Source organism: Anser cygnoides, chromosome 2, assembly GCF_040182565.1.
Source record: "Anser cygnoides isolate HZ-2024a breed goose chromosome 2, Taihu_goose_T2T_genome, whole genome shotgun sequence".
NCBI lineage: Eukaryota > Metazoa > Chordata > Aves > Anseriformes > Anatidae > Anser > Anser cygnoides.
The window spans coordinates 32227436-32247633 of NC_089874.1; the positions used below are offsets into that span (position 1 = coordinate 32227436).

The 20198-nt window shown below is 34.3% G+C and overlaps 1 protein-coding gene across 7 annotated transcripts in view; it reads right to left on the reverse strand.

The window, feature by feature from the left end:
- The window catches only part of SNX13 (sorting nexin 13), a 68557-nt gene that overhangs the window by 11718 nt on the left and 36641 nt on the right, over nucleotides 1–20198 (reverse strand). For 6 of the 7 annotated variants that reach the window (XR_010829152.1, XM_066991791.1, XM_066991789.1 and 3 more), the window contains 10 exons: nucleotides 18121–18259; nucleotides 17293–17381; nucleotides 16078–16177; nucleotides 14915–15108; nucleotides 13217–13321; nucleotides 11770–11902; nucleotides 9148–9185; nucleotides 5453–5522; nucleotides 2776–2948; nucleotides 872–979 (listed from right to left, as the gene is read on the reverse strand). Coding sequence is in view for 6 of the 7 variants with exons in the window: in XM_066991791.1 (XP_066847892.1) it covers nucleotides 872–979; nucleotides 2776–2948; nucleotides 5453–5522; nucleotides 9148–9185; nucleotides 11770–11902; nucleotides 13217–13321; nucleotides 14915–15108; nucleotides 16078–16177; nucleotides 17293–17381; nucleotides 18121–18259 (1149 nt within the window). In the remaining variant the exon portion in view is untranslated. The remainder of the gene's footprint in view (nucleotides 1–871; nucleotides 980–2775; nucleotides 2949–5452; nucleotides 5523–9147; nucleotides 9186–11769; nucleotides 11903–13216; nucleotides 13322–14914; nucleotides 15109–16077; nucleotides 16178–17292; nucleotides 17382–18120; nucleotides 18260–20198) is intronic. The other variant, XM_048068316.2, reaches the window with a different exon arrangement.

A 20198-nucleotide genomic window follows, 5' to 3' on the forward strand; every position in this document is an offset into this window, starting at 1 on the left:
GTTGAAGGGCACTTTTTAATTAATTATGAAAAAGTTCATGCAGTTTAGCAAAAGTTTACCATGCCCAAAAACACCGTATCTTGCAATGTATTTTTTCATTCATTCTCTAAATTTTATTCCAACACTACTCTAAAGATGGAAACAATCTGCTGCCTGGTAATTTCTATAATTTTAACTTTTATGTTAATTATTACATCTCACAGAAAAATACGCTTTCATTATTTATTAACATGTCCATCAAGTCAGTCAACTGGAAGTCCCTGTGAAGTCAAAGCTAGGCCTTATCTGAATGGAGAAGTTGTGTGGGTCTGCTACAGAGCAGAGTGGGTGCTGTGCCAATCCTTACGCAATGGCACAAGAGAAGGTAACCACAAAAATGAGTGAATGAAAGAAAGTTAAGTGGTGTAGTGCTAAAAACAAACAAACAAACAAACAACACAATGGTAACCTCACCAGCTCAAGGGGAATGAGGGCAGAAACAGCTGAGAATAAACCAAAAGAGCACAGAGATGGCCAACTGACTAGATAATAATAAGCTTAAACTTCTTATGGTATACTATTGAGTATTTATCTCCATTACTTATTTGGATGAATTCTGTTAGAAAATTATCTGAATTTTAGCTAGCATTATCTCAAAACTGAACTCCTGAACCCTCCTGTAGTAATATCAGGAAGTACTGATGATGTTTCTATGAAATTTCTGTTTATTCAAAATTAAATTTGGCATTTAGTTTCAGCTGGGAAACTTAAAACAGCATTTTGTTTCGTGCTTTAAAAAAAAAAGAAAAAACACACCACCAACAAAAAATGCTAGCAAATTATCTACCTTAGGAAAAAAAAAAAATGCCAACCAAAAGACGTAACAGCTTACCTGCAAATATGCATTTAAATCTTTTTTCCTCTTTTCCAAGAATTCTCTGTCCATATTGTTAAATGTCTTTTTGCCAGGAAGTTTCAGTATATTTGCCAGATTTTCAAACTAGAAAAAAAAAAAAAAAAAAAAAAAGATTTTCGTTCTGTGTTCAAAGGAGGTTCTAATGACCATGTAACCTCAGAAATTATAGGGGTCATTATTTCATATCACCTGTTCCCATCTACCATATAATACCTGGCAAATAATTTCTGCATCAAGACTAGAACTCAGGCTCCCTGGAGATGCCAAAATGAAGGTAGGCTGTCAAGAATAAGTACATGCAAACTCTCAGGACAGTCAAGGGCAAAATTTAATTTCCAAACATACCAAGTGATATTGAGTTTTGAAATACAGACATATGCTAGAATAGTCTACAAGTTATTCATATGTCATCACACCCACTCAAAAACATTGGATTCAAGATTTATCGTTATTATTTGGGTGGAAGTTGGTACGGTTATGACTATACATCAAGATAACTTGTACATCTTCCTAAAAGATCTCTGGTGAGTCTTCATTGGAGCTTTTCAGTACTTAAAGGTGGCTTATAAAAAAGATGAAGAGCAACTTTTTGCTCAGGCAGATAACGATAGGACAAGGGGGAATGGTTTTAAACTAAAAGAGGGGAGATTTAGATTAGATGTTAGGAGGAAATTCTTCACTTAGAGGGTGGTGAGGCACTGAAACAGGTTGCCCAAAGAAACTGCAGATGCCCCATCCCTGGAGGTGTTCAAGGCCAGGTTGGACAAGGACCCGGGCAATCTGATCTAGGGGGTGGTGTCTCTGCCCACGGCAGGTGGGTTGGAACTAGGTGATCTTTAAGGTCCCTTCTAACTCAAGTCATTCTATGATTCTGTGAATTCAGTACTACAAAAAATAATAAAAAAAAAAGCCCATACAGATACTATAAACAGAGACAACTTCAATTTAATCTTGGATTGAGTGCCTATTTCCCACCCCACCCCACAAAAAAAAAAAAATCCCTGTCCTTTCTATTAAATTTTATATAAAGATTTTAACATTTACCCACAAGATGTCAATAAAAGTATCTCAGACATGCACACAAGAAAGTTCACCACACTAGTGACATTCTTGTGTCTGCAAACTCGGTAAGAATTTCGATTTTACTTTCAAAACAGCGCAATATTGGTTGGGAGTTTCGGAGATGCTACAATGAAGCACAAAAATAAGATCAGGTAACCCATACCTGTTTCACCAGGCCAGGGATTATTATTAATTTTAATTTAGTTTTGAAAAAAAAGAAAGAGAAAAAATCTTAGGTTTTACTTTGTACTTCAGTGAATTACAAGCATCTTGCACATTTTTTTTTCTTTCATTTAAGGATAAGTTAAGAACATGAGTGTACAAGTATATCAAATAAAAGAATGTCTGCCAGTACACTGAAATGCCAACATCTGTCCCTTCTGAAACCCACCAATCCGTAACATTTTGCTTAAAACCTAAATATGTATTTTCCAAACTGAGTTTTTATTTCTTAATCTCTGTGACAAATATAACAGATGAACTATGCCACTGTTCCAGGCCAATAGCACTTCCATACAAACATTTCACAGTAAATCTGAGCAAAGGGAAGAAAGAAAACAAGTTTATTTAGTACCATATCCTTTTATTAAAGCAATCTAATGCCTCAGCATCAGGAACTAAACAGGTGCACCTGTAAACTGCTTGGTACAAATGATTTATTACATTAATGATTTAAAAGTATACCTTAATGCAAAATAATATAGTGCTGGAACTCTGCATCTTAACTCACTTTGAGAAAGCCAATACCTATGCCATACCATCACACAGAAAAAACACCTTTCGAAGAAACCTTAAAGGATTTCTGTGAGACAAATTACCTGCTCAGTGATCCTCATGTGAAAGTCATGGAAGTCACTGTAACGCCGATACGTCTTCCATGTCTCTTCACTGTTTTGATTTCGCCGATGGACTGTGATAGCATACAGTGCGTATGTCTTGCCATGGTCATTACACACGCCTGCCACAGCATATGGGTCATAGTCAGCATAGACTAGTAGTTTAAAAACAAAAACAAAAAAAGGAACAAACAGAAAGAAGGAAGACGAGAGGACACAAACGTGAAGTAAAGAAATGTCTGGAATGACAGACTTGAGAGACTAAAATGGACATGCAAGCAGAAGAGTAAGCCAATCCTTTATTCAAAACACTGCATAAGTGATACCCTCCAGAAACTTAAGTTTAATTTAGAGATATTAAGCAGCCTTAAAGATTCGAACTTGTCTATCACATGCAAAACATGAAGGGAAAAAAAAAAAAAGAACAGGAAAGGTTTCAACATTAAAGAATAGAGAACAGATCTTTTACGAATAATTTTACTCTAAAGAATTCAAGATACAGGTTAAAGACAACCATGAAACCAAAAGAAATTCCAGTCTGCAAAGTACTCTCTAATTATATTTTTAAAAGTCTGCAAATACAAAAAAAAGTACTAACACTGTAAGCATTCAGTTCTGTTATTAACATCAGCAGTTATTGGCTACAAGATAGAAAATAACCTCCCCACACTATTTCTCCGTCAACAGGAACTATATACACACAAACATACATAAATGCATGCCTTCTGCATGTGTGTACATATATGTACTGTGTATGTGTACACATGCGCACTCAGTTTGATTTCTCCATAAAATAAATCGAAAGAGGAGACACTTATCTGAAATAGAAACAAACATCTTTTTTTTCCTCATCGAGTATTTAAATTCTCTCCCACATTCCTCCCACCCCCATACAGAATGTTTCAAAAACTTCCGTTTAAACTACAGACTAACCTAAAACCAACACTGCATACACTGCATACATTTAAATTAATGTGCCGTAACTCTAATTATTGAGCCAACAGCCAGTAGCTCGTTGAAAATACTTCTTGATTAAGTTCTGTGAATTTCTTAATGCACTTGTGCTCCATAAAACACACTTTTCTGCCAAATCATCAACTCTAATCTCTTGACTTCTCTGAAGAGCAAGGCTGATGCCTAAGCAGACATTGAGCATCCCTAGGATAGGGGCAGCTGCTGACAACGCAATTACACATTAATAAAATGCACACTAGGAACGTAGCATCATCAGCCTTTTCTTTGGTATCTACCCTCTAGAAGAATGATGAGTGCTGAAACCCAAGAGAAAAGAGACAAGAAGCCACGGCCCCACAAGCACTAAGCAAACCTTATCCTCTAAACTTACACTGACCACTCTGCCATGCAGCCACCATACAGGGACACAGCAAGGCCAGGAGTGGTAGAAAAAGAAAGCAGCAGCTCTGATTGCCCCTTACATTGTTTCTTCTAAACCAGCACTTATTTTACAACACAAAGCAAATCAGTTCCTCAAAAATTAAGGAGATCTCATGTACTATCAACAAGCACAGTGAAAGGTAATGAACAGCATATGAATGCTGCCTGTAAGTCCTGCTGTCCAGAAGGCAAGGACTTATATTTCTTGCTCAAATACAAAGTGAAGAGAAAGGAGACATCCACTTTAATCCTATCTTACAGTATGAATCTGTACGAATCCCTCAGTTCAACTGGAGTATTATGGAGTGACAGTCAGGCTGATAGTTATCAATATGTGCTGCTAGCAGATAATAAATTTAAAACAATTTCTGTGGGTTTAGGTTCTCTTTTTTTCCCCTTAAAGAGATCAAAACAATGAAACTTCTAAGTTTAATTCAGAAAACAAGCATTAACTGTAATTTTAATTAAAAAAGCAAAATTGTGATTCTTAACTTTTAAAATAATTTTTCCCCTTCTCTGAGGGCTGACTACAATACGTGGATTGCACCATGTTCTCACACTGGGTTTGGGTAATAAGAGTTTAATTAAAATGTCAACGAGTTGAATTCACAGGTTATGTCCACTATATAAATGCAGAGTTTTAAGAGTCTAAACTCCACAAAACAACTATTTGAAGACCCACTGACAAATTAATTTCCTAGTGGAATCTTGTCGAACTGGAATATTTGTAAATAATACCCAACGTTTATTATTTGCTCTCATGTAATACATTTTTTAACTTAATTCTAAACAAAAGTTTGTTAAAAACAACCAAAAGTGCCACCACTGTAAAAACTGAAGTCACAACCTTAAATTAAGCTAAGTCACTCACAAATCATAGAGAATTATGGGGTGACATAGCAAGAGAAGTAAACAGTCAAGAATTCAAATCATGTGACTAGAAAAAGAGTCCACTTTTAGAATTTGTTCTTTAAATAACTGTCAAAATAAATACTACTCAGTATTAAATTTAACATTTATTCACAGACAGGAAAAATAACGCTATAAACAGTAAGAATTAAATCACATTTTAAGTATGGATATACCATCTATGAGCTACTGCACTAATTCTGTATGGAGTTCCATTACAAGGACTTAATGGGAAATATGAATTCAAATGTTTATGATGTTAAAAAAAAAAGTTTCAGATTTCAAGGGCCTGCAATACCAAAAAACTCAAAATAAATGTTGAAAAAAAAGCAGCCATTGTAATGGATTAACTTACCAGTATCTGAGATGTATGCATGGAGTTGAACTGTCTCATCCGAAGGGACATTTGAAAGGTCATCTAAGGACTGCATGGTGGGGGAAGACAGGGAAGAAGGAAGAAATGGGCAAGAGAGAATAAGATCATGGACACATCTCATTTGAGAGAGGTTTTTCTGATTACTTTAATTAATTTTCAAACTTTCAGTTCAGCATACACTAATAGCTTAATGCACTGTAATAATGAAACTAAGTTTTTATTACCTGGTTACCAAAGCCTTTTTTTTTTCCCCACAGCCACTAGGGCCCTTCATTTCCCTCCCTATACAGTTTCACATAGTCTGAGGACCACTCTAATATATTTACTACTTTCATTTGATATCTCAGTTTTAATAGAAGTACAGACACAAACAGTCTTTCACTGAACATTTAACAAAAAAAAATGCAAAAAGAACAGCTACTGGGATGCAAATATTGTATAACAGATCTTTTGGTTATATCTTTATACTGTTCTGTTTCTTTCAACTGACTTGAAATTACACAAAAGCTACAGTGCAGTAAAAGTCCAAAAAATTCTCCACTCTACATAAAAAACAGCAGTTTCCTCAGAAATATTTTTCCATGTGACAAATAAACAGGCACACCCTTAGGTTAACATCTGTCTCCATGTTCTGCAATTATTTCAGATCATTTGTGTGCCCACGAGGCCAAGAAGGCCAATGTCATCCTGGCCTGCATCAGAAATAGTATGGCCAGAAGGACCAGGGAAATGCTGTCCCTCTGTACTCAGCACTGGTGAGACTACACGTTGAAGATTGCGTTCAGTTTTAGGCCTCTCACTACAAGAAAGATATTGAGTTGCTCAAGCGTGTGCAGAGAAGAGCAACAAACCTTGTGAAGGGACTAGAAAACAAGACTTATGAAGAGCAGCTGAGGGCACTGGAGTTGTTTAGTCTTGAGAAAAGGAGGCTGAGGCCTCATCACTCTCTACAACTGCCTGAAAGGAGATTGCAATGAGGACAATGTCTTTTCCCAGAAGAAAAATGAAAGGACACAAGGAAACTGTCTCAACTTGCAATAAAGGAGGTTTCAATTGGATACTGGGAAGAATTTCTTCACAGAGAGTGTGGCCAAGTACTGGAAATGGGCAGCCCAGGGAAGTGGTGGAGTACCCATCCCTGGAGGTATTTAAGAGACGTGTGGACATTGCACTAAGGGCCATGGTTTAGTGATGAGACTCAGTAGGTCAGGTTGACAGTTGGACGTGATGATCTCAAAGGTTTTCCCAACCTAGATAATTCTATGATTCTATAAGATAGAGGAGTTATTACAGAAGATAAGTAAGAGTCAACTGCCCTAATACTTTGCTTGCTATGAAATATTGATGTTAAATTATTTTTTTGTTTTGTTTTTAAAGCATCATTGGTTATTGTTTTCCTGCCTCCCTACATTACCAACCTGACTTTTTTTCCTGAAAACTGCAAGGGTTCAAGCTAATGGATATTAATGACCTCCAGAAGTTCAACCCAGACATTTCTGCTGCCATTCAGGGTCTTGGGTATAATACCTGTGTAACTGCTTCTATTTGTTCAATGCACAAAGAATAAGTAAAATTCACATTATGGATCCACTTAGATGAAATCTGCAAGAGCAAATATTCTACAATTACTTTATACCACAATGTGCCCTACTAGTCTAGTTTAGTAGATGAATGTGTCAAATTAAACGCAGAAATTAAGATGATACTTTTAAACTTTTTCCTCAAAACAGCCTCTTTCAAATGCATTCCTAAATGAAGGTCCAGGAGATAAATTTTAAAATGGAAACTTTAGCAAACACTCAACTTCTGTGGCAAAGCATTATACAGAAATAATTACTGTAAATAATTGAAATGGTTGAGACTTTTTTTGAGATAAAGCAATGGACAGTTTGCATTTAGTGTGCCCCAGTATCTTTGACATGAAGTACGTTCGCAGGAACAATTTAATTAAAATGCACATATATTAAATGCACACAAGTTAATTAAAATGCAAAAATATCACACCACAACCTAATCTTTCTTAATGCACTGTCATTAGGTGAAAGTACAGAAATTCCCTGACCTTTAAAGTAACCTTTCCAAGTTCTATTTTTCTTCATGTAACTAACTAACACAAGGGAGCTATACTATTTGTACAGAAATTTACTTTTGATGTGGAATTCAGCCAGGAAAAACTAATCTATCAGTATTCAAACACCTGTAAAAGCACTGAAAACCCCAAACAGCCCTGAAGAATAAGGACTACAGAAAGGAAAAGTTCTTCTGCATAAACAGGGCTTTGTTAGACATTTCTGCTAGAATGTTTTTCACTCTTTATAAAAATAATAAATGTTGTATTAGGCAACTATACTTTTCAGAACAATAACAACAAAAATCAAGACTTGGAAGCATCGTATGCAAATACCTATTTATATTGCAACAGTACTTGATAGAGGCTTTAAGACTTTCTAGTTTAGTTTGGAAAAGCCAAGAAATTAAGCAGGCCATAAACGCTTGCCAGATGAGCTATAACAAAGAGAAATCCCTACCCATAATATAGCATTCTGATATGTCAGGCTAGTTTTAGAAAAAATACTTGAGACGTTTGAAAGATCTTTTTAAGAGAATAGTCCATTGAAAGAATCTCTTGTGAAATGTTATCAGCATTGTATGCAAATTTATAAAAATTTAAAAAACATAAGTTTTACTTGTGCATCAACAGGATTTTGTGTAAGTTCCATCTGCTGAATCTTCTCTTTATATTTCAAAAACGTAAACAAGATAAAAACAATAGAAAATATCCCAGCTTAAAAAAAAACAAGCAACAAAAAACCCTACATGGAAACATGTTTAGATTGACAGTAAATGTCTTCAAAATTGTATTACAAAATTAATTATATTCCTCTGCATGCTAAGCATGATCTAGCTAATGCACAGGAACTCTTAAAGAAAGAGCTACATAATCCTCCAAGAACGAATTAGAAGGGCCTATGAATTACATAAGGCAGGAAATTGCATGCAGACTGCAAGCCTTTCTAAAACTGTAAGACTTTGAAAAAATACTCTCACATGCACCATCAAGCCTTGTTTATCTTGTGGCTCAGTTAAGAAGAAACAAGTAAGAGGGAGGGAAGGAAATGCTTAAAAAATTGTTTAAAAAATTAATACCAAAATGCAAACTTGAAAATGGTCAGAATAGGAAACAAAGATTCATATTTTGAATGGCTAAAATCCAAATACTTGGATGTTTCCAAATCAAGTCTTAATTCAAAAAAATATTTAAAATGCAATGAAATGCCTTGTTTTACAGTCTATTGGAATTTAATCCTTTGAGATTTCAGTATCAAAGGATTTGTTTTCACCTATTGTTACCCAACTCTGAAATTCATGTCTATTTAAAAAAAAGAATAAGTATAAGGAAGTATGTTTTTCTTAAGTTTACTATAGTCTACTAATACATTCTTTCTGTGAGAAACTATGTAAGCAATTCATTAAATTCAGGGAAAAGTACAAAAAGGACAGTTTTATCTTATAGGTTAATTGATCCCTTATGTGTCTTTCAATTTGATTCAAGAGCAAGGCAGACTTTTTCAGAAGATAAATTGCAACGAAGTAAACCCCCTAACAATAACATAATTTAAACTATTTTATAACACTTTCTCTACTGTTGGGAAGAGGGAAAAAAAAGTACGTACCAGATTTATGCTGCCAGTAGGAGACCCGTTAAAGGATTCTAGAAGCAGCGAGGAAGGGGAGAAAAAAAGAAAAAACAGGTCAGAAAATTTTCTCCAATACAGGGCCCATATAGAAGAAATAAAAATGTGAAGCCAAAACCTTATGGAAAATTAGACAAGTGATACTGCACAACAGTTGCACCTGACATATAAATACTTTCAGTTCCCCAAAATGACATCTAAATGAAGATGTATGGAAGTTTATACAACTATAGATATGAAATAAACACTCCAGAGAACATTTCTTTTTTACTTTAAGCTTGCATCACCACATGAAATTGCTTCACTAAGGAGTCAGTGTAATAGTTGAACATTTTCCATCAGACTGATGTTTCAGTTAATGAAAAGAACTATTTTAGTTACTGACTTCTTTGGGACCACACTACACTCAAATACCCTCCACCTCCACTAAAAACAAGTCTGGAGTGACAAAATGGTTCCTAGTTTTGTCAGAAATCAGATTTTAAAAATAGTTATAATTCATGCTGAATATTAAAATGTTCTTTTATTAAACTGATTTTTAAAATAGAAAAAAAAAAAACCAAAAAACTGTAGTCCAATTCAATATGCACTGTAACCTGGTTGCTCTTTGACCCAGAAGTGTTCATAAGAAAAAGCACAAAGACTTGAGAGTGCTCAAGGAAACAGAATAAAAAAGGTCAAGAGTTAAGCTAACTGTAGCAACAAGTTATACAAAACCAATTTAATTAACATAAGACCGCTAATAATTTGCTCAAAAAGGATGCATTCTATGTCTTGTCCACTATGTCTAACAAAACCAGACAGCATACTAATTCAAAATACACAGCAACTTTTGAGAAAATGTGGTAGACACTGAGGAGAAAAACTTCTTCTCCCCTTCCAGGATAACATGGATAGGAAGGACAAGCCATGTTGACATTCTCAAAGTGAAATAAAGCTAGTATTTCTATCATTCTCACCCTACCAGGACAAAAATAGTTAAAGATAGTGGTTTGTGTTGTCAGTGGTGCTCTTCAGAATACTAGCAAGCAACCAAATGCTGGTAAATGATGCTAGCAGTAAATTCCAAAATACCACCAGGCAGCCTGTATGTTTGTTTTTTTTGTTTTTTTTTTTTTTTTTTTTTTTTTACTTTTTTAATTCCTTTCATCACGAAGTTTGCCTAATCTAAAAAAAAAAAAAAAAAATATATCAAAATGCCCATGCTCTCTGATGGACAGATGCAGGTGCTTTCATCCCTACTCACTCTAAGAGTGAATTAGTTTTTTATTCAATTATTCAATTTACACAGCTTCTTGTTTCTAGTGGCAGGACTGCATCCAATATATTAACTACTTCATTAAATTACGCATTCAAGGGTATTAATTTGTGAATAACCTGACCTGTATCTGATCCAAGATAGATTTTGTCAGAGTTCTCTGGGATTTGTTAAAGAACTTAGAAGACCAAGAAAAACCCCAACATTACAGGAAGAAATCAAACATTATGGAACAAAACTAACATATGAAAATTAATAGTTATATTCACAAAAGTTGGTTAAAATAACTATAGAGAATAAAACTACTAAACAAAAAAAAAGGCAAAAGAACAAGTAGATAAGAACAATTTGGGAACAAATAAAGCAGGCTGTAGAAGTGTTATTAGATATTTTGTATATTAATGTAGGTTTTGCAGAGACACTGGAGGGAGTTCCATCAACAGGACTGTTTCAAAACTTAAAGAATATGGTGTAGTAAATACACATTATATTGAAAGTAACTTAAGTGAGAAGAACAAAGCTGATCTTTACAGTTCTAATTTAGATTCTTCAGGTGTTAACAAAATGTATCGCTAGAGGGTAGTAAAGATCACAATCCTCCTTCCATCTTCCAAATTTTTCTTAAGAATAACTAAGTTCATATAAAACTGTGCTTTAAAGAGGAAAAAAATATTTTATTTATAAAGGGTTCTGCGTTACAATTACTCTTGATCCACGATTTTACTTTAAAGTAGTAAAAAAGAAGGAAAGCTCTTATAATAAAAAATTTCAGAGGAGTTGATAAAAAACGTGGAGAAAAACATATAAAATGAAACTTCCAGAAGTGAAGGCTCCTTAGTAGCACGTAAGACCAAGGGGGGGGGGGGGCAACTACACATCTTGAAGTTGAAGTTTCAAGCTCAATTCTTCACAACAACAAGAAGACTTCACAGACTTTCAGTTTTCCAGAAAGCTTTAAAAATCCACATCTCCTATGTACTTCTTATTTCTATTTCCAGGTGAAGAATATAGTTACATATTAAAACAACCCAGTAAAAGTTGAAGTACCTCAGTATTTTGGAAAAAAAAAATTGCAAGTGAAAGAGTTGAACACTTATTTTAGTGACACAATCGTGACTAAGACTTGGAAAAAAAATTGACACAAAGCTAATAAAGTTACTACAGAAAAACTTGTTTAACTTCCAGAACAATTTACATAAAAACACAAACAAAAAACCACTAATTTAAAATCCTATACAAACCTTTTGATTTATCAAAAACAGTGTGGACAATGTTCTTCATTTCATTTTAAAGGAGAAAAAAGAATATGCCCAGAAAATCTCCCTTACAGGTAGAGAGCTCACCTCCTTCACCATCATCTGATCCTCTGAAACTAGGATCCTTCAGCATATCCAGCTCAGCTAACATGCGCACATACAATACGTTCTGTTTGAACGAAGGGTAGAATCTTTCATCCCGCAGCATCAATTCATAAACCTTATTGAAATAAAAATAAGGTTAGAAATATATATACGTACTTTATTTTTTTTTTAATTAGACAAGCTTTCATCAATAATACAGAAGAGGAAGGAAGACACCACATATTACTTTCCTGAAGATTTCCAGTTCAGCCAATACTGTATAATTGTACATCACAAAGATTTAATCACATCATCTCAAGAATTTATCTGTGTAGCTTGAAGAGTAACATACTGCTTTCCTGCTATATTGACATATTCTTTTTTTCAGTGTCATCATATCCAATCCCCCAACTACCTACCCAACCAGTTACAAAAACAAGCTTTATCATGAAGGTAACTAGCAGTTTAAGTACATATGAACTTTAAAAGGAGAAATAGATAGGACATGGTATCTTAATCCCCTACAAAATTGTCTTAAGTGACTATGTTCTTCACTCATTGTTTTTTAAGCAGTACTTTGCAGCAATCAATGTATATATATACACATATACAGACATATTTATGCGTAGTAGGAACAAATTTGTACAAGTACAATCACCTGGTAAGAATGCAAAAAAAATCATGCAGGTCTGAGGATGTCGATTTTGTGATACATGAAAATTTTATGTTCTCTTCAGCAGATATCACATGCAAGGCCCTTATAATAATCTACTTTGAGCAATGCAGTTTTTACAACGTTTTCATTATTATTAAATGAAGTACAACAAAGTGATTCTAAGTTCTACAGCTCATTTCATTAATTTTTAACAGAAATGAGTACATGAAGTTAATGACCTAAAAATCATAAAAACCTCTTAGACTGGATATGTAATTTACTGAAAGAACATCAATCATTCACTTTTTAATATCTATATACATTAGACTTGAGTGATAATTCAGTGAAGGTATTGATAAGATTTTATCTTCAATACTTGCTGCTTTTGAGTGCTACACTGTGTAGCCTGGCAGAAACAGAGCAGTCAAATTTCTTAAAAGAAATAAAACCAAATACAGTAATATGTTTATACCTCCTTTGAAAAAGAAAGCTTTATCAAAGGAGACCAAAATTGTACCACTTAGCTGTTATTCTGCATAGGCACATTTTCTTAGATTGGTGCATAAACACAAATCATCCCATAATTTTTAACCTACCCATTACTTTGAAAACCACGGACTACATATGGCCAAGCAAAAGATGACAATTTAGAATATGATTTTATAGAATATGAAGGTGGTAAAACAGGTTTTAGGTTTCTGATCGAGTTTCTTGCTCCTCTTGAATGGCTGTAGTGAAGTTTAACACACTATAGCCTTAAAAACTCCTATGAAATACAGGATGAATAGAGTATACCTTTCTTTGAATGTCATCAAAGATTTCAGGTGTTGGATCCTCATGGTTCAGTGTTTCTGCCAGTTTTGCTACTAAGTTGTCATCAATATTAACTCTCGGAGATGCCTGTCAAGAGATCTAAATCAACTTCCACATAATGAAAATAAGCATTTTTTTCCCCACAAACAAAATCCAATACAATTCTGCAATTCTCTAAGCAAAATGCATTTCTGCTTGATGAGTATATTCAGGTCATGAACTGTCTAGAACGCAAAACAGGAGTCAGAAGAAAAAAAAGACAAAATTTGGATTGTGTATTAAAACTCAGAACTTTCAGAATACTAAGAAACACTTCAAAAACAATTTATGCACATCCCAACTGTGCATCCTAATTGTTCAAGGCAATATCTCAACTAGATTTACTCAGACTTAAACACAAGTTTTATTTATTCATGAACAGAAAGATCCAGATTCAGAAATGAAGAACAACACAGTTAAAGAAAAAAAAAAAGGTAAATGGATGGAGTTCTAAAGTGTCTAAGGAAAGACTAACAGCTTGCCAGTTCTACTAATTCCTGCAGACTACTAGGAACTGTAATCAAAGTAGCTTCTTATACAGACTGTATTACAGCTACCAGAAGAGACAACGTATTAGCATCCAGCAGATTCTCAGTCATCCTTTGATATGACACATTTCAAACTAGTGACCATTAAGCATTCTTTTAGATTGGTCCAAGCTCACATACTTTCCCATTTTCTGCAACAGACACAGAAGCCAGCACTGAACCAGACCCAACATAGCTAGCTGCTCAGCTGATCTATGTAGCCCAGCTGAGAGGCTGAGTTTGTTGGCTTTAGAATAAACTCCGGGATTAGGCGGCTTCTGACTTTGAACTGGTGTGTGTTCAGTCAGCTCACAAAAACAGTAGAGCAAGTTCTGGACAGTCCCATAGAAGACCCTGTTGATATGCTATTGAGGTGAAAAACCAAAGTGAAAGAAATTATGAAGAAAGAGAAACATTACAACAGATTTGAGGGATAATTTGCTGAAGGAAGCTTCTAAAATGAGCTGACTGGTGATTTTTATGCATACACAAATTCAGAAAAAGACGCTTTGTTCATAGAAGTTGACAAGTGTTTTCTTTTACTGAACACTTCAATGTTACAATACTATTGGGAACATTTAAATATCTTTTGATAGGCAAAGCTTTACAGGGTGATATTTGTGCAACATATACAGGTATTTGCAGAGGCACAAGAATTTATTTTGTTTCAAAGCCCAACCTGAATCTGTGTTTGTACACATACTATTTTTTTTTCTTTCTTTCTTTCTCTTATTTATTTTTTAATTCTTCTTAATCTGGGGAGAATGGGGGCAGCAGGGTGAGAGAGAGGGCAGGGTAAAAGGATGGGAAGGGAGAGAGGACAGCATACACTCTAAGAATTTATCTTCTATTCTGTCTTCACGTTTTCTTTTTTCCTCTATATTGTCCCTCAAAAGCAGACTTTCTAGAACACATTGCATTTATAAGAGAGTCAAAAAAAAAAAAAAAGGAAGACATTGACTGCTTGACATAAGAAAAGAGAAGATATGCAGGTAATACCTTAAGTTTTAGTTTGTAAACAAATTGTACTATATCAAATCCATTTCACATTAATGTAGCCAGACAACTATTCATACAAAAAGTTTCAAACAATTCAGAAATACATTATTCCTACCTTTTCTGATAAATATTGCTCATAAACTCCAACCGCAGCTGCCCTTAATAGACCCTTAGTTTGATTAGTTTGATGCTTTCCATCTTTTTGCCGGCTTTGAAGTACCTCCAGCTGCTGCTGTGCCGTAACCCTGTATCCTTCCACCGTCATCCAGAAAAACAGATGTGCTTGGCCACCAGTCTGCTGCATGTAATCTACACGAACACAAAATAGACAACATATAGGCATAGTTATAATTTCACACCTTAAAAGGAAGAATTCTCTAAGATGCGAACTAAATACTGGACTCCAGGATCTGGTTATACATCTAGAATAGTTGTCATCTGGAGTGAAAAAAACAGAAAGTACTATATAGATGATATTGGTGATAATAATTAAAAAAAATGGGAACAAAGTCTAGAACTAGGCAACTAATCTTAAAATGCACACGTAAAAACCGAATCAATCATTATCATGTGGATATAACAGGCTTGTGCAGCATGACAGGAGTTGAGAGGAAATTCAAACAGGAATTCTAATCAATCACATACATGTACTACATTAAAAGGACTATCAGCAACAACAAAAAAAAACTGACACTCTCAGCAATGACCATCAGCAGCATTATTCATTTACAGAAGAGCATCAAGCACTAAAGCACTACAAAATATTAAATACGAATTACACAACCTTTAAGCCATCAATTTCTTTTGTATATGGTTAAAAAAGTACATTGATTACAAGGCTGCTGAAGGTTCTCCGAGAACTTAAAACACAGCAGTAATCGAACTTCAGTCTAGTCATTCGTTCCATTAGTTTCACTGAGGCCAGAGAAAGGCAAGCAATAGCGATTAAGACTCAGACTCATTCCAATTATGAAACTGTGCAATTCTTGCAGTGATTCTTTTCTAAACAGAACAAACTTCTTCACTAACAGACCAAGAGCGATTGCAAGATCAGTCTTAAGGAAATATCAGTATTGAAATAAGCTTAATCCAAGTATTCAGAAGCACTGAGTATGGTGCTCTGAATTATAGAACCATTTGCAAAAAAGGTTTTGTGTTCCCTCTGGCTTACATATATTTAGCTTTCAATAGATACTTATTATTTAAGTACAAGTATACAAACCTGTGAGTTAGGATGGTCTTTCTAAATTGAAAGATCAGAAAAAAATTAATACTTACCCATAAAAAATTGTAGTGCAACATTGTCTACCAGAATATGGTCCAGAGGGACTGTGCAAAGTTTTCCAAAGTTTGCTGCCAGTTTCACAGTATCTATTTCCTGTAAAACACAGTTCAGTGTGTTCATTTTTTTTTAAATTAGCTTACCATAAATCAGACATAATAAAAAACTTATCTATGTTATAGACAATAAAGCAGCCTCTCAAAGCTTAGTTATTTTTACCGTCACTAATAAGAAGGTCATCTTCTCATAACTATTCTACTTCTCATAACTAAAACATGAGAGATTGCTGCTATATGAGGGGCTGGTTTTTAACACATTAATGTAACATTCATGTAATGCTATACAAGTCAAATTAACCCCAAATATCTCCATACTGGTTACGGTAGAATGTAAATGAATTGATATTAATTAATATCAGAATTTGATGGGGTGAAGGTCACCACAACTTAAACTCATCTCTGTCCAACTTTCTTTTGCTAATTTGACATTTCTTGGTATTATAGTAGCATTTCAGGGTCCAGCCATAAAATATTTTAAACATTTTAACAGTCAGTATGCACAAGATTATGTTATCACAGAGCCACACTGAGGTCCAACTAAGAGAGTCAAGAAACTAGGCAAAGTCAAACATACTGACTCTGTAATAAATATAAAACAAAACAAACAAGTAAGCAGAACAAGATTAGGTTCTCAAATTTAACATCCAATCTGCCTTAGGCTTTTTGTAACCTAAAGTCTGACAAAATACAATACGTAGACTCCATAAGGCACCACAGAATAATCACGAAGTGGTACCTTTATCAACAAGTTAAGATAACTTTGGCAAAGACTAAGCTTGAGACACAAGAGGTATGCACTGAAGCAGCAAAAAAGAACTAAATATAGGTGTAGAAATACAAAGATTTGTCATCTACACACCATTTCAATTCAACTCTTATACTGAATATATGGGAATAGTTTAAGATGTACTGGCATATCTAAACTACTAAAGCCAGAATCTAAAGCTCCCTAAACATGTGAACCTTTAGAAAATGTCTCCATATTAAAACTGCAAATAAAAAAAAAAGTGAGTTTTACAATGTATGCCTGTAATTGCATGCTTCAAGCCATGTTTCAAAAAGCAGGAATCCAAAAGCAAAAAGCCAGACAGAACTGGTAAGTCATCTGTAACATCTCTCTTTCAGAACCAAAAATCATTCTAAAATACTTACTTTTCCTGACTGCAACCTCTGAATTCTTGAATCACATACTTTAATAACATATAATAAACTGTTTATTTGATTTTTTATAGTGTTGATATCTGAAAGAAAGAAAAAAAAAAGTAATGCAGATGAGTACACAAACTGTTGTCCTGAAATACTTAAAATACTTTCATAAAATACTTAAAATTCAGGTTGGATGGGGCTTCGAGCAACCTGATCTAGTGGAAGGTGACCATAGCAGGGGGGCTGGAACTAGACAATACTTAAGGGTCCCTTCCAACCCAAACCATTCTGTGGTTCTATGATCCTACTTTAAAAAAAAAAAAAAAATCATACAGAGCAATGACATCACATACAAAACACATCAGCTTTGCAGAGAAGGTTTTTCAGTTTAACTACTTTACCAATAGAAATGAACAAGAATTCTTCTCTTTCCATTTTCAGATTAACTGTTAAGTAACTGCCCATTAATAACCAAAGTATTACTGAAATTTAGAACCATCTGTCAGGTAAGTTTCAATTCAGCAGAAGTATACATATATAACTAATTAGTCTACATTAAAAAGAGACGAGAAAAGAAAAACCAAAAACAAATGAAAAAAACAGGTACTAGCTAAGTCCTACAGAAATAAAATACAGATGGTAAGAGACCTGTTTTTAAACATAGCATCCAAGGTCTACCACTTTTATATACATACACAAATATATAAAACAATTTAACAACGAACTATTTTATACTATATTTTATCAGTTTGCATTTTCTGAAATTTTGGAATATTCCTCAGGGTTCATGCTGGTAAACACACTCAATATTTTGTTAAATAATACAGTACTAACCATCTCCCGCTGTATCTAGAGATCGAAGATATTGCAGTTCTTCACTTGCTTTATCTTTCACTGCTTCCAACTCTCCTATATTATCACTTAATTTAATAATATTCATAAAGGCCTCATAGTTACAGTTGGAATCCCGAATCTGAAAAAAAAAGTGTGAATAATGTAAAACCAGTAAAAGCACAACATTATCATTATAAATTATTTCAATGCAACACTGCAAAGTGGAATTTTGAAGACATTTTGATGCTTCTAAATCTTCCTTTGGTGCTAAAATTTTATGTATTTCAAAATTAGATAAACTCTGAGAGAAGCACAATTTTTTCAGAAGTTCAAATGATAAATGAGACTGGACATCTGTAAGCTATCTACATATTTATACCCTCTACTTCTGTGGGTTCATGGTATCATTCCGTCTCACAGAGCAGCCCTGCCTTGCAAACACAACCAACCTGCCTCTAAGCAAGAGTCAGCACCACCAGATGACTCCTTCCTGCACTATATAATATGATCCCAAAACCTCACATGCCCTTCATTCCATTGCTCTTCTGTAACCAGTTTTAGGATACAATCACCTAGGCACCTGACTGCTTTTTCCCAATACACAGAAAAAAGTTATCAAAATATTTTTAAAAAAATTCAGTTTGAAGTTATCTCTGACAGACATCTAAGTCCTGCTCAAAGCAAGATTCAATTCAGAGCCTTCCCATCAAATAGTGTAAAAGCTTGAATGTAACCTGGTTCACTTTTTTCCATGTCTCACAGGAAAACTGCTTTTTAAAATTGATGGACGGGGAAAAAATATAAAAAGGAATTGAAAAAAAAAAAAAAGAAGAATTAAATAAAGGTTGTCAAAGACACAATAAAAATGTTGGTAAGGTAGGGATAAATTAGAAGGAACAGGGCAAAAGAATCACGCTTGGTAGAATAAATGGACCAAGGAAAAAGAAACATGCATACAGTCAAAATCTGTTTCACTCCTCTTGTTTTCAAGAAGTACAGCAAAGCCACCTGGAAAGCGTCATTGTACTTAAAGATCTGCCCCAAACCCATTAACCTTCTTCTGCTATTTCCCAACTCCCATAAAAACAAGTAGGCAGAAATTGACCAGACCACTGAAAATGTTTCAACTTTGCCAAGGGCCCCTCTAACTATACATGTTCCCCATGTAAGGGTTTCTTAAGATACAGAATTACAAAAGCAACTAAAACATTCTACAATGTAACCACAACCTAGTGAAATAAAAATTAGGAAATGTCTGAACTAATATCCCCTCGGAAACCCTAATTTTGATACCTTTGTAAATATTATTAAGCTATTTCAATGCATACTATTATATCCAGGATTGCAGTCCTAGTATTGGCATAAGATGAACCTAGTCTGCTCCAGGGACTCACAGGAATTTGTGCAAGTGCAGGAAGCCTGCTGTACTGTTCACATCATTGGAAACTGTGTTATGAATGCAGCATGGGGATTTCAGGAAGGCCAGCAGCTTTACAGCATGCACACACAGGTGCAGAATGCTGAGGTCTAATGCTGCCTTTAGTATCTAAAGGGGGATGGGGGAAATCACATCACCCATCTTTTATAAATGCTCATTTTGGTATAGAAATGCAGCACCTTGTCTGCACTGCCAAAATGCATTGACATGAGCTGCACAGAGAAAAGAGAATGTAATGCAGATATCTTTGGTCTAAGTTAATGGAAAAAATTCTAAGAAATGTTTTTTTTTTTTTTTTTAAAAAGTAACAATATAAGTAATAGAACTTTAAACGTTTTTTTTAAATGAATATAATGACAGAATTTTTATTTAACTTCTAATATTATAGTGAAGCTTTATGTTTTATATTAAGAGAAATAGTATCAGACTACGAATGGTACGCCTAGAAACGTGGTATTAAACATCTCATTCTCAAGAATATTTTTTTTATTTGTTTGAATCTGATTTTATGTCAAAAGTTCCTATATGAACTTCAGAATTTCAGTCATATCAACTCCTGACCTTAATTTTCTGCAATCATCTTTGTTCTGTAAGGCTTGTACTAATTTTTGAAAGTCTTTATTCTTCCTTATATTCCCTG